The 14,590-nt window shown below is 35.6% G+C and overlaps 1 protein-coding gene across 1 annotated transcript in view; it reads right to left on the reverse strand.

The window, feature by feature from the left end:
- Positions 1-14,590, reverse strand: part of LOC126354951 (dynein heavy chain, cytoplasmic-like) — a 217,351-nt gene that overhangs the window by 18,747 nt on the left and 184,014 nt on the right. Inside the window, 1 exon segment of the mRNA XM_050005032.1 lies at positions 1,582-1,795. Coding sequence (XP_049860989.1) covers positions 1,582-1,795 — 214 coding nt within the window.

Below are 14,590 nucleotides of genomic sequence, written 5' to 3' on the forward strand. Positions count from 1 at the left end.
AAAAACCAATGGCTACCTGCCAAGGCCATCTGGCTTATAACAAATCAGGACAAGGGAATATATTGATCAACTTACAGCTAACACACTGTATATAACATTAATTTGGAAAAAGCATTTGATGCAGTGGGCTGGAATATCCCCACAAAGATATTAAGAGGGGCTGGTGTAGACAGAGGACAGAAGACTTCTAAGGAAACTGTACATAGGACAGAAAATGGTAGTAAGGATTTGTGATGAAACTCTTGAGACAAGCACCAGAAGAAGTGTCACACAAGAGTGTTGTTTGTCACCAAGACCTCTAAATATGTGTGTTGATAAACTAAAGTACACAATTGTGGGGGAGGGGGGGAGGAGAGAAAACGAGAGGCGTTATAGTAGGAGTAAGGAAAAGTCAACCACATAGATAATAAAGCAGTATTGGCTGAATCAGGAAGACTATACTTTATGGAATGAGGATGAATACAGACAGACCAAACCAATGTGAAGAGGATCAGGTTGCATCAAAATATTCTTGTAAGGAAAGACTTTGGAACTACTAAAATCTTGTAATTTCTCATAAAGCTTGGTAACAGAAAATGGAAGCTGTATGGAGGAAATAAGTGGCTCTGAGCACTATGGTACTTAACATCTGTGGTCATCGGTCCCCTAGAACTTAGAACTACTTAAACCTAACTAACCTAAGGACATCACACACGTCCATGCCCAAGGCAGGATTCGAATCTGCGACCGCAGTGGTCAAGCGGTTCCAGACTGAAGCGCCTAGAACCGCAAGGCCACACTGGCCAGCGGAGGAAATAAGTATAATATCTATGAGAAAAAAAGCTTTTTTAAAGGTGAAAGGTCTGCTGGCAGAGAAAAGAACTCAGATAATTTAGAGACATATTCAACAGGAATTTTATTTGGATTGTAGTAATGTATGGCAGTGAATTATGGGCAGTTAAGAAGAAAGCATGTGAAAGTTGCTGGATTTGGACCGGTTACTCCTGTAACTGAAATATCAGATCTGAAGATGGTTCTGAATGAACCGAAACCGTTCATATGAATAAAAAATTTGCAATCAAGACTGATTTTAAGTAACATTATAAAATCACTGAATGCTGTTATCCCAGAAGACATTATGTCTGTTTTTGCAAAATAAAAAGAAAGAGGAAAAATACTTTTTTTAAAGCTTTGCAATGTAGTTGTGGAAAAAATGCAAAAAGTGAAATGCATTGACAGAATGAGGTCTAAAGGACATTTACAGATAGTAGAGAAAACTAATGGAAATTTGAAGGAGGAGGACAACATCTGGGCTGGGACATATACTGTGAAGAACTTGTCTGCAACGAAGAGTCACTGAAGGAAAGACTGCGGGGAATGGAGGGGGCGGGCGAGGAATGGAGGGGGGGGGGGAGGAGGAGGAGGAGAACTTAGATTCCTGGATGAAGATTAAATAAAATAATTAAGTTACCAATAAAAATCTTCACTTTGTCAGACAATATAAACTAAGTAATTCTGCACCAACTTATGCCTTAACTTCATAGAATCAACCATCTAATCATAATCTGCAGTAAAAAATACTACAATTCCTTTTTTACTCACAGTGCTGAATGTGCGCAGCAGGTTGGCTCGAATGCCAGGTGGTGGCTCAAATACAAAGATGCGTCCTGCTCGCAACAGGTTGACTGGTACTTTTGGATTGATCTCCATTGTCAAGAATAACCGGAAGCTGGCATGAGGCTGTAGGCTATGTAGTTTCTTCTCTAACTGCACAAGCCACTGAGGTGCCAAGTGTACATTTTTCAAAAGTACCCATCTACAAAACGAATGGTTTTTTGTTAGTGGCCAGTTATGTTACAAATTCATCAATTGTTTTCTGTGACCAGAGAGATGACATACAGCATGAACATGCTCATACCACATTGTTGATTGAATAAATCTGATATGATTATACAGACAATGTCATGATGGTAAACCCAATACTGCGTAAACACTCAGCCAAAATTAAGTCAAGATAATTTTTGTGCATTATTCGGTATTGGTATGATTTGCAGTCGGGGAATATTTCTATTTTGAAGCAAGACCATGAAACCAGCTTTCCTATCATTCTCACTCAGTTGTAGAGAAAACTTCAGAGTAAGAACTGCTCAGTGATGCACAAGTGATGGCAATCACTTCAAACTGTTCTCAGAGAAACTTTTGCTATCATAACTTCATTACCATCACATATTCTTCTAATGCAGTGTTTCTCAACCTTTCCGACACCATTACCCCTGAACTAGATTATACAAAAGCCAAAAACCCAACCATTTGAATACTACTAGTTTTTAAAATTACAGGAAAATACATCAATTTCACTGAAACACTCTGATGTTTTTGCAGGTGTCATATTAAAACAAGTCAATGAGATGCATCATACTGCATATTTCTAACAATATTTTTCATATTCGGTTTGGTCTTGGCCAATGCACCTCATAAAACTGTGTTCTAAGTTCAATCATTTCCTCGTTTTTGTTTTCATTGCCACCATAGTCACTAAGCCAGTTTCACACATGTTTTATGATGAATGGAATCCGCAATCTTACAACTTTTTCCAATAATAATGGATAGTCTGCACCAATCTTTCTCCAGAATGTTACTAGTACTGTTTTAGTGAAATATTTTTCAGTGTATTGTTTTCATGTACCAGTAGTCAAATTCTGAATTGGTTTTTACTTCACTGTTTGACAATATTCATTCACTCTCTGAAAACTGCCTTCAAACCAAGGCATTTACTAGTTGATTCTCCAGTTCAGGAGAATAGTTACTGACTGACTATTACTGATAAGTGCTGATTTATTCCATCTGCAAATAAGGAGTTTTCAATGTTGGTGTTCAGTATCATTATCTGTTCCGGAAAAACTGAAATGTATTGAACTTCGCCCCGCATTGGTAAAGCTTCGACTTGTGAAAAAACTAACAAACTTAATCTTGTGCTGACAAAATTTCACCATATTTACTTGCGATTTGAAGTTAAACATATTTATTGCAACAAAAAGATCCATGAGATGTGTCACTTTAAATGAATTATCTGTTATTTTGACACACAAGTGTATCTTCTTCCACCTTTGCCTTTTTCCAGAAATAAAGCAATTTGCCATCAAATATCGAGCCTCAATACGATACCTAGCCTGTGATAGTCAACTACTTCTGTTGAGAGAGGGGTCATGTAGAGAGGGGTCATGTAGAGAGGGGTCACATCAAATTTAACTTGAACCTCTTAGTACAACTGAGAACTCTCATGTTTTTTGCATTACCTCAGACACACGGTTTACAAACTTTACTACCCAAGAGTACATGCCACAAATCAGATGGGAGGGTTTTCACAGCCAGAGCATAAATATGTATAATATAGTGGTTGAATGGTGCATTTGGAGCAACTTCTTTTAACAAGCAAGAAATCCAGGGTGAACACCCAATGTGTATGGTGCTCCATTTGTACAAACACCTCTACCAACTTCGACTAATGCGTCTCATTTTCCTCATTAAAATTCTTCAGTCATCAGAAAATATCTTCGCCAGGTATAGTAGTGTCCAGCAATCCCAGGAACAAGTATTCTTCTGTCAGGTTTTCTCTCTGTGACAGATTAATGATGTACTTCCGGATGTTCCGTCATGTCATTTCCATTTTATGTACAATATTCGACCAAGTGACTCAGTTGTCTCCTTCAGGTGCTGCAAGTTGTGCTCCTATCTATACTCGCTGCCTGGACTCCAACCAGACTGCAAAAGATTGTTGGTCTCAAGCTGCTATTTATAGCTGATTGCGAGTTCGACTGCTGATGCCAACTACAAACTTTATGCTCCATTGTTTTACTGATCCTACAATGATATTCAGCAAAACACAAATTGTTTCTGTGTTTCAGAGTCCTGATTGATGTGGTGGCTTGTGAGATCTTAACAGAGTACCATACCTCATTTATTTATTTATTTATTCATTTATCTGAGATACATATTCCATAGATCCAGTATGGCATGATTACGTATGGATGTGGAACGAGTAAAGCAGATAAAATATAGATATCTCACAATACAATACATACTGGTATATTACACATGGTAGATGAATGATTCAAAACTGGTACAATACAATAATATAAGAGAGATAACAAACAATACAATACAAAAATACAATAGTGATTAAAAAAACAATACAGATACAATGACAAAGGAAATAATCTAAATTACTACTCAAATTATTTATCTCTTCTGAAGAATTCATCTAAAGAATAGTAACATTTTTCCAGTAGGAATTTCTTTAGCTTTTTTTAAATAGCTTTTTTTTAAAGAGACTTTATATTACTCGGGAGTGTGTTAAAGATTTTTGTACTTTTGTACTTTATCCCCTTTTGTACCAGTGAGAGATTTTTCCATTCACAGTGCGTATCACCTTTCCATCTTGTGTGATAATGATGGTATGCCTCATTTGCTTCATATGCAGAGGAATAGAGAAGTGTGAAACCCATGAGTGAGAGGAGATATTGTGAGATAGTGGTTAATATACCTATCTACTATTTTTTGTCGTCTGTCTTCTAGATACGATCTGAGCCAGTTATCCATTTGTCCACAGATTCCATATTGGGCTGCTTTTCCTAAAAGTACTCTGAGATCGACACAGTCGAAAGCCTTAATCAGGTCACAGAATATGCCAAGGGGTAATTTTTTCTTTTCAAGGCATTCTAAAACGTTATTTGTAAGTGCATAAATTGCTTCAGTCATAGATATACCTGATCTGAAAGCAAATTATTATTTACTAATTAGTGCAAATTTTTCAAGGTGATTGACAATCCTGACGTATATCCATTTTTCAAAGACTTTAGAAAATGCTGTTACAAGAGAGATAGGATGATAGTTTGAAACATCTGTGGGATCATCTTTTTTGTAGAGGGGCTCCACAGTAAAATAGTTCATTCTGTCAGGGAAGATACCTTGATTTAGAGAGGAATTGAATATATGAACTAGAACTTTAGAGAGTTGAATGCAGCTGGTTTTTATCAGTTTGCTGGAAATGTTGTCTACACCTTATAACAATACAGCCCGACCCGTGGGTTAACTGAAATGACTGATACCAACTGTTTTTTGATATGTAACTGTGTAGTTATTGGACAATACAGTGCCCTAGGGATTTGTATGTGTACCTATGTGTATTTATATATCAGTCTGTCGCATTTACTAGTAATATTCTGTATTCATTGTGAAAAGACTTATTGTCGTCATTAACGGAATTACATAATAAATGCCAAATTAAATGATTCATCAGCAGGGTGAGCTAAGAAATGTAAAGTAACGGATAATAAGATACTGTAGAAGTATTGGTATAAGTGGTCAGAGCCACTAATTACGATCATTTGGAACAAGAAATGTATTAGTATAGAAAAAGCTTCATTATCTTGAGAAACAGCTTTTTAAGTGATTACCAAGCAATGTATTCGTACTTGTTATTCATTTTATATCCTATTTTGAAATTAATGTACTTTGTAAACACATTTTGATTAACTCTCCAATTGTTTGCATCACACAATGTTCAGATTTTTCGTATTTCAGGGCGTATTTGTAACTTCCTTGTATACAGTCTGATAGAAAGCAGAATTTGTGATGTCATTAAATGTTAGTATCTGAAACCGAACTGTAATTAATTAAATAACTCAAAATTCACAAAAGACATTATTGTAATTAGAACCATATCGATTTTTAATATTTAAACCTAGTGATGACACTACAAAAATTACGTCAACTAATATTGTTAATTTTTCCTTATTCGGGTGTAATGTCTGTTCGCAAACATTTTGTACATTTTAATTGTAACTTTGAAATTCTTCAGAATTAATAATGCAATATTTTGTGAGTGATTGTTAAAATTCTATATAAGCAGAGATGATGCGAGGTCAGAGTCAGTCAGTTGTTTGTGATGTTTTCGGCTGGAGAGTCTGTACAAGTGACGCCTGTAAATAAATAATGTGAAGTGTGAAGAATTCTCCGATTTCTTCATCTAAAAATGAACCCCCAAAAGTTAAGTTTATAAATATAAAGCTGCTCGACGAACAAGTAGCTTTATAAGTGGTGGTGTGAGCTGGGATTTGATGATTGAAATCGGAACTGTTTTTAAAAAGTAATTGTTTCAGGTGACCGCAAGACGAATACTAAACATAAATTGTGAAGAAATTTTTGTGTTTATGGACGCACAGAACGAGTGGATGTTGCTGCATGAGAAGAGTTGGTGTGGAAAAGAAATACAAAGAAAATCATCACCTGCATGGGGAGATCGTAAATCATAACAACTGATCTGATGATAATGGACCAAATTCTCGGACTGCACCGCTGGAATTCAGATGAGTAACAGTTTTTTTTAATTAATTTGTGTTTTTTTTTGTTTTTGTGAGGAAAAGATTTTACTATGGCTGATAAAAAGTGTGTAGGCGGTGAATCAATTGAAAACACTTCGGACCTAGGATCGAGTATCAGTGAACTAAGTGTAGATCGAGGTTTTGGTGGAGAGGGTTCCAGTGAAAATGTCGCCACAAGTACTCCAATTGCACAGGGAAGAGTAGGCGGAGACGATCTGTTAATGTTATTAATGCAACATATGAAAGAAGCGAAGAAACAGATGGGACAGATTAGGCAGGATACTAGTAAGATAAGGGAAATCCAGGATGGTTTGGCAGCACTAAAAATGACTGTCGAGACAGGGCAGGGTGAACTCAATACTCGTGTAGGAGCAGTGGAAGAACGGGTTGATGTATTAGAAACTAATTTCACACAAGAGTTGTCCAAAAATGAGGAAAGGTTCAAAAAACTAGATAACCATGTAGAAGTAGAAAATTCAAAACTGAAAGTAGAGGTTGTTCAGACTAGGAGAATCTTAGAAGAAAAGCTTGAATCCAATAAAAAGAATTCAGAGTTAAAATTTGCAGAAATTTCCAATCAAATAAGTAATGTAGATCTAAAGTGTGATGAAAAAATAGATTTGTGTAAAAATAATGTTGTAGGTTTAAGTAAGAAAGTTGTAGAGTTACAAGAAGGTGTAGCCCAAAGAAATTTTGTTAGCAATTTTAATTGTGTATGGGGTGGCATACCTATAAAATGCTTTCCAGGAGATGGGAAATTGCATCCAGTTGATTTTTTACAGCATTGTCAGGATAATTTTAGTAATGACATGACAGATAATGTAAAAAATTAAATTTGTTAAACGATTTTTGGATGGAGAAGCAATCTCGTGGGCATATCAGAATGTTAATTCTACCATGTCATATAATGAATTTGAAAGAAAGTTTTTAAATAAGTTCTGGTCAGATACTGAGCAAGCTAGGATTAAAAGTGAGTTTTTGAATGGTCGAGTGTATAGGGAAAGTGATGGTAGCTTGAAGTGTTTTTGTGAAAGTCAGTTGAGGAAATTAGTACACCTCGACAAACCTTTTGATGAACTAATACAAATAGATGCATTAAAAAGAAGACTACCAAAAAGAGTACAGTGGGAGTTGATTTATGGACCAGATGATTCTGTAGATCAGTTCTTGAGGTATGTAGATAAGTTGGATAGAGCTTTTGAGAGAAATGAGAGGTTAAACAATGGCAGATTTGGCAATCAACCAACTGGGGGGTGGAACCAAAGCAGGAATCAAGGCAGGAGTAATAATAGTGATAACAGATGGATCAACCATAGTAATGGGGATGGAAACAGAGGGCACAATAGCAGGGAGAGACCTTGGGAAAATAATAACAGACAATTTGATAATCACCAATCAGGACGAGGCAATTTAAACTGACAGATGCCTCATTGGGAGCCTGTCAGTTTGGGGCAAGAAATGTGTACCGAAATCAGGCTAAACACCACTGGTCTAGAGACACCGAAAATAATTACAGAAGACAGAATAATCGAAGATGTTGGAGTGGAAGTGACAGTACTAATGTAAGACGAGTGCATCAAATTGGCAAATTGCAGTTTAACAGTAAACTCTGGAAATGTATGAATGAAAGTGTTGTAGATAGAAGTAATAGCATCTGTAAGAATGTTGAGGAAGTTCCGTTAGAGGAAGAAACTATTTCAAGTCTATATAATCAGTGTGGTAATGAAGTTTGCAAGGAAAATGTTGGTTCTGATAGTAATCTTGATGAGTTTGGATTAAGTAAATTAATGAAAGAAGAACCTATCCCTGTTAAGCACTTAAGTGATGATACCTGTACTAGTGTACATGTCAACAATTCTGATGGTCATAGTAAAGATGTTGTAGAAGTGTTCAGTGTTGGAGATGATAGTATATGTAGTAATATTGATAGTGGAAGTGTTGGAAGTAATGATGAATGTGAGGAAGAATTAGATGACATGGTGTATTTGGAGGTTAAAGAAGATTTAATTAGTAGTGAAGAAGATGATATCAGTAGTATTTGTGAAGAATATGAAGATCAGATTGTGCCAATGAAAACTGGGAAGGTATCATCAGATAAGGAACACGCAGAGAGCCATCATAATGTAGATGAGATGCTAGAAATGTTATGGGATACTTACAAGGATTATAGTGACAGTGACAGAATAAAAAGGGTCATCAAGATTATTTGTGAAGAATTGCATTCCAACTGGCAAGGTAGAACCAATCAACAGGCTTACAGTGGGATCAGTTCCGGGAAAAACAGACAGTGTGTTAAGGACAGACGTGACATCAAGCAATCATCTGATATAGCATTAAGTAAAATTCAGACAAGTAAGAGAAATTGTACAGGCAAAAATGGTACAAATTACTTGGACTTTAGAGATATTGAAGAAGATCTGTTGGATGAAAATGAGGACAGTAAGAAGGAAAAAGTTTTAGGTTGCCCGTATATACGTATAAAAGTTGCAAATTATGAAGGACTTTGCCTCTTAGACACGGGTAGTCCTGTCTGTGCTATTTCTGAAAAATTTAGAGACCAGATAAGACATAGTGATGACTTTGAAGAATATCCTGTTATTGGAATCAAAATTAAGGGAGCAACTGGTAGGCACAGCAAAGTTGTAAACAGGCAAGCCTTAATATCTTTCACTATTAATGATGTACAGTATAACCAAGGATGCTTTGTAGTACCTGATCTCAATGAGAATATTTTATTTGGAATGAATTGGATACAAGGAGTAAATGCAGATTTTGACTGGAATAACAAAAAGTTAAAGCTCACCAAGCCAAAGGCAGATGGAACACATGTGACTGAACTAATTATCCAAAATTGCCTAGAGAATAATTTTCAGATTAGAAGAGTGATTTGTACAGATGAGAAGATCGACATTAACAAGGAAGACAATGAAGAAGACTGCAGTGAAGACAAGTATGCTGAATTAGTGGCCACCAAACTAAAAGAAGCTGGTAATTTAAATGAAGAACAGACAGATCAACTAGGCAGTTTGTTGTGGGAATACAAAGATGTGTTTAGTGAGAAACCTGGGAAAGTGAAGAACTATGAATGTAGACTTAAACTAAAACCTCACGAACCATTTTTCATCAAACCCTGTGGAGTACCCATTTCAAAAAGAAAAGCTGTGGAGGAAGAACTACAAAAGATGGAAGAGTGGAGAGTAATTGAAAGATGTAATAGTGCATACAATAACCCGTTGGTGGTGGTTTCCAAACGTGATGGTGGAGTAAGATTTGTGCTCGATTCAAGACATTTAAACAAATACCTTGAGAGGGAAACTGATCACCCTGAAAATATAGATGAGTTATTACATAAGTTTGAACATATGAAGTACATGTCTAGCTTAGACTTAACAGCTGGTTTCCATCAGATACCATTAGAGATTCAGTCTAGAAAATATACTGCGTTTTTATATAGAGGAAGATGTTATTGCTATTGTGTTGTACCATTTGGCCTTAATGTATCAATTGCAGAATTTATTCGAGCATTGGATTTTGTTCTAGGAAAAGAACTGTTAAGAAAACTAATCCTTTATGTTGATGACATACTTGTAACAGGAAAAAGTTGGGAAGAACATATACATTTGTTGGGTGAAGTGTGTTACAAATTAAGACAGGGAGGCATGTCATTAAAACTAGAGAAGTGCAAATTCGGAGTTAAACAGCTCAAATTTTTAGGCCATACCATATCAGAAGAAGGAATCTTACCTGATGAAGAAAAACTTGAAGCCATTGCAAAATTTCCTGCACCCAAGACTAAGAAACAACTTAAATCATTCTATGGAATTTGTGGCTACTACCGGAAGTTTGTCAGCAATCAAGCTTTAAATGTACCGTGTTTGAACAACTTGTTGAAGAAGAAGAACACCATTTGGGTATGGGACAAGGATTGTCAGGAAGCATTCGACAACATCAAGAAACAGATGTGCAACAGTAAAATGTTATACAGACCTGACCTTACAGAACCATTTTGTATCATGACCGACAGCAGTGACTATGGACTGGGAGCTCATTTGTTCCAAGAAAAGATTGTAGATGGTGTGACGGAGCACAGGTCAATAGCTTTTGCCAGTAGAACTTTACAGAAACATGAGAAGTCATACACTGTCACCGAAAAAGAATTGTTAGCAGTCTATTGGGCTTTCATCAAGTTCAAGAATTACCTATTAGGACATCAAGTGGTAGTATACACAGACCATAAGGCTTTGATCTACATACAAGAGTGTACTTTGCATCACAGCAGGATAACCAGGTGGGCACTATTCCTCCAGCAGTTCGACTATACAGTAAAATATATAAAAGGTTAAGAAAATCAAATCGCAGATGCTCTATCAAGGTTGCCAATGGGAGGAGAAGGTGAAAATAACAGTGATGAGTGTGAAAGGGAGTTTCGGATTATGTATCTAAAAGGGGTGAAAGATGAGAATGAAATCAGGAAAATTTGTAATGACATCCGTAGATATCAAAACCATGATTCCAACTGGAAGTTAGTTAAAAGTTATCTAGGTAAAAGAGGATATGAGAAAGTAGAGCAGTATTATAAAGTGCATAAGGGTATACTATTCAGAAGATACAGTGCAGACAGTGACACTTGGAGATTGTGTTGGCCAGAACAGTATATTGAAGTGTTGATAAAGTATGTACATGAAAGTTTCGGGCATTGTGGGACACTGAAATGTATCCAAAAGATTCAAGAAAATGTGTACTTCTACAACATTGCTAGGAGAGTGAGAAAGCAAATATCTACATGTGACAGGTGTCAGAGAGTAAAAGTTAGCAATCAAACTTGCAGAGGATATATGCAAAACATCTTGCCAAAGGAACAACTACAACTTGTAGCAGTTGACCTTTATGGATCATTGCCTAAGGCTAAAGGAGGATTTTGTTACATATTTGTCATGGTGGATCTTTTTTCAAAATTCATTAAACTATATCCATTGAAGAAAGCAACAAGTAAGAACATCATTTTGAAAATTAGAAGAGACTATTTCACAAAGGTGGGAAAACCAAAGAGCATGCTCTCTGTCAATGGAGCACAATTTACTTCTAAAATTTGGAAAACATTTGTGGAGGATGAGAACATAAACCATATTCTGATCTCTGCGTATCACCCGTCCAGCAATCCGGCTGAACGTTACATGAGAGAAATAGGGAGATTATTTAGAACTTATTGCAACAAAAATCATGTGAGTTGGATAGAGTACGTAGACAGCTTTGAAGATATACTGAACAGCTTACAACATTCGTCTACTGGGTTCTGCCCATATGAAATACTGTATCATAAGAAACCGCCAAATCTGATCAACGAATTAATTGAATTCCCAGCATGTAAAGCTATGAGTCCACAGGAAAGAGAAGAAATAGTCAAGAAAGTAATGGAACAACAGGGGAAACTAAGAAAAAACAAACATGACAAGAAGTTGAAACCTACAAATTTTAAAATTGATGATCTGGTCCTGGTGAAAACACATGAAAAATCCAAAGCGATAAGCAATGAATTAAAGAAATTCTTTGACATCTATATTGGCCCATTCAAAATTCAGTCTATGCCACACCCAAATGCATATAGATTAGTGTACCCAAAGTCAGGAAGACTATTTGGTTTACGTAACATAACTGAACTGAAACCTTATAAACAAGTGTCAAATACCAAGAAAAAATAAGATAATGTAAAAGCCCTCAGGAGGATACATCCTGTATCAAGTGCGTGCCGAGCACTAGGTCTCCGAGCTATGTAGCATTCTATTTTCTTCTTTTCGTTTTCGGATGATACATCCTTTACTCATCTATAAACCTATAACGAAGTTATCTCTCACTGAAAATACTAGCCATTCTTTTAGTATAAGTTTTTTTGTATGTCATATGATTATTGAGTGACATTGTTTGAAAATAAGTAAATAAATTTAACTGTGTATAAAATTTGAATCCTCCCTTGACTAATGACTAATAATTCTTTAAGCATTTCAGGCAATAGTTATTACTATAATTCCTGATTAATATGTGGTGTAAAACTTTTCCAGATCCATATGTGTGTGTGTACTCTATGTTATGTAATATTGTAAATAAATTACTGTTAGCATTTTCATTACAGAATAGAATCCAAGGGGATATAAGATAATGGAGGTCATTGTGGTTATGGTCTGTAGAGTATGTATTTGATTTGTGGGTGGTTCTTTGAAGATTATAGGCTTGGTCATGATTTTGTTAGTTTGCCAATGAGATATACAAATGGACAATGTTAAGGATGTACACGTGTTACTAAATGGACAAGTTGTACTGTGAAAAATGAGTAAGTTTGTCATTACAAGGTGGTGTGCTAATGAACAATCAGTGAGTTTGTGTTTGATATGATAAAGAGCTAAAGGATATCTGGGACATTTAATATGCTGTATAGTGTATTATGCTGAAATATTAATCAAAAAGAAAGGATACATAAATAATTCATTTTTGTTCATTAACTTTAAGTTGTATATAGCTAAATCCTTACAGTTTAGAGATGCTTAATTTTGTGTGATTTTGTCTATAAATATACTAATAGTGTAGGATAGTATGTTAATGATTTTGATACATTTATACCTGATGTGACCTTAATTGTAACCTGCACGAGTACCTTGCGAAATGAGTTCATCCCTGTTCCTACCTAGAGAACTGTATCAAAGATCCTTACCTGACCTGAAAAAAAATTAAGAAACTGAAAAAACTAATAGTGGACTGTGCTATTGCAGTGTAGAGACTGCCAGAAGCAGAGGGGCTGCAGACACAAGATGGACAGCGCATTGGGACGGATGATTGTGAGCTGCCAATTCATTAAGATATACAACATGCACCAGTGACTGGAGTAACAGCTAAGAAAAAAAGAAATTCTATTTTGGAGGGTATTTAGCAGCCATTCATACAAGTTACACTTGTAAGAGTGGCTGGGGGGGTGTATAACAATACAGCCCGACCCGTGGGTTAACTGAAATGACTGATACCAACTGTTTTTTGATATGTAACTGTGTAGTTATTGGACAATACAGTGCCCTAGGGATTTGTATGTGTACCTATGTGTATTTATATATCAGTCTGTCGCATTTACTAGTAATATTCTGTATTCATTGTGAAAAGACTTATTGTCGTCATTAACGGAATTACATAATAAATGCCAAATTAAATGATTCATCAGCAGGGTGAGCTAAGAAATGTAAAGTAACGGATAATAAGATACTGTAGAAGTATTGGTATAAGTGGTCAGAGCCACTAATTACGATCATTTGGAACAAGAAATGTATTAGTATAGAAAAAGCTTCATTATCTTGAGAAACAGCTTTTTAAGTGATTACCAAGCAATGTATTCGTACTTGTTATTCATTTTATATCCTATTTTGAAATTAATGTACTTTGTAAACACATTTTGATTAACTCTCCAATTGTTTGCATCACACAATGTTCAGATTTTTCGTATTTCAGGGCGTATTTGTAACTTCCTTGTATACAGTCTGATAGAAAGCAGAATTTGTGATGTCATTAAATGTTAGTATCTGAAACCGAACTGTAATTAATTAAATAACTCAAAATTCACAAAAGACATTATTGTAATTAGAACCATATCGATTTTTAATATTTAAACCTAGTGATGACACTACAAAAATTACGTCAACTAATATTGTTAATTTTTCCTTATTCGGGTGTAATGTCTGTTCGCAAACATTTTGTACATTTTAATTGTAACTTTGAAATTCTTCAGAATTAATAATGCAATATTTTGTGAGTGATTGTTAAAATTCTATATAAGCAGAGATGATGCGAGGTCAGAGTCAGTCAGTTGTTTGTGATGTTTTCGGCTGGAGAGTCTGTACAAGTGACGCCTGTAAATAAATAATGTGAAGTGTGAAGAATTCTCCGATTTCTTCATCTAAAAATGAACCCCCAAAAGTTAAGTTTATAAATATAAAGCTGCTCGACGAACAAGTAGCTTTATAACCTGATGAATTTTTACTTTTTAGAGGCTCTATGGTTTTTCTTTCTTCTTGCACAGTTATGGGGGCCATACCTATCATGTCTATAGAGTTAGGGAAAGTTCTTTCAGAGTTTTTATTGCCTTTTCTGAAGAGCCTTTGCCTGCTGTTTTCTCAGCAACAGTTAAAAAGTTCTCATTAAAAATTTTAGCTAGAATGTCTTTATTTTGAACTAGCTTACCTTCACTGTTATAA

This window comes from Schistocerca gregaria, chromosome 3 (assembly GCF_023897955.1).
Source record: "Schistocerca gregaria isolate iqSchGreg1 chromosome 3, iqSchGreg1.2, whole genome shotgun sequence".
Taxonomy (NCBI): domain Eukaryota; kingdom Metazoa; phylum Arthropoda; class Insecta; order Orthoptera; family Acrididae; genus Schistocerca; species Schistocerca gregaria.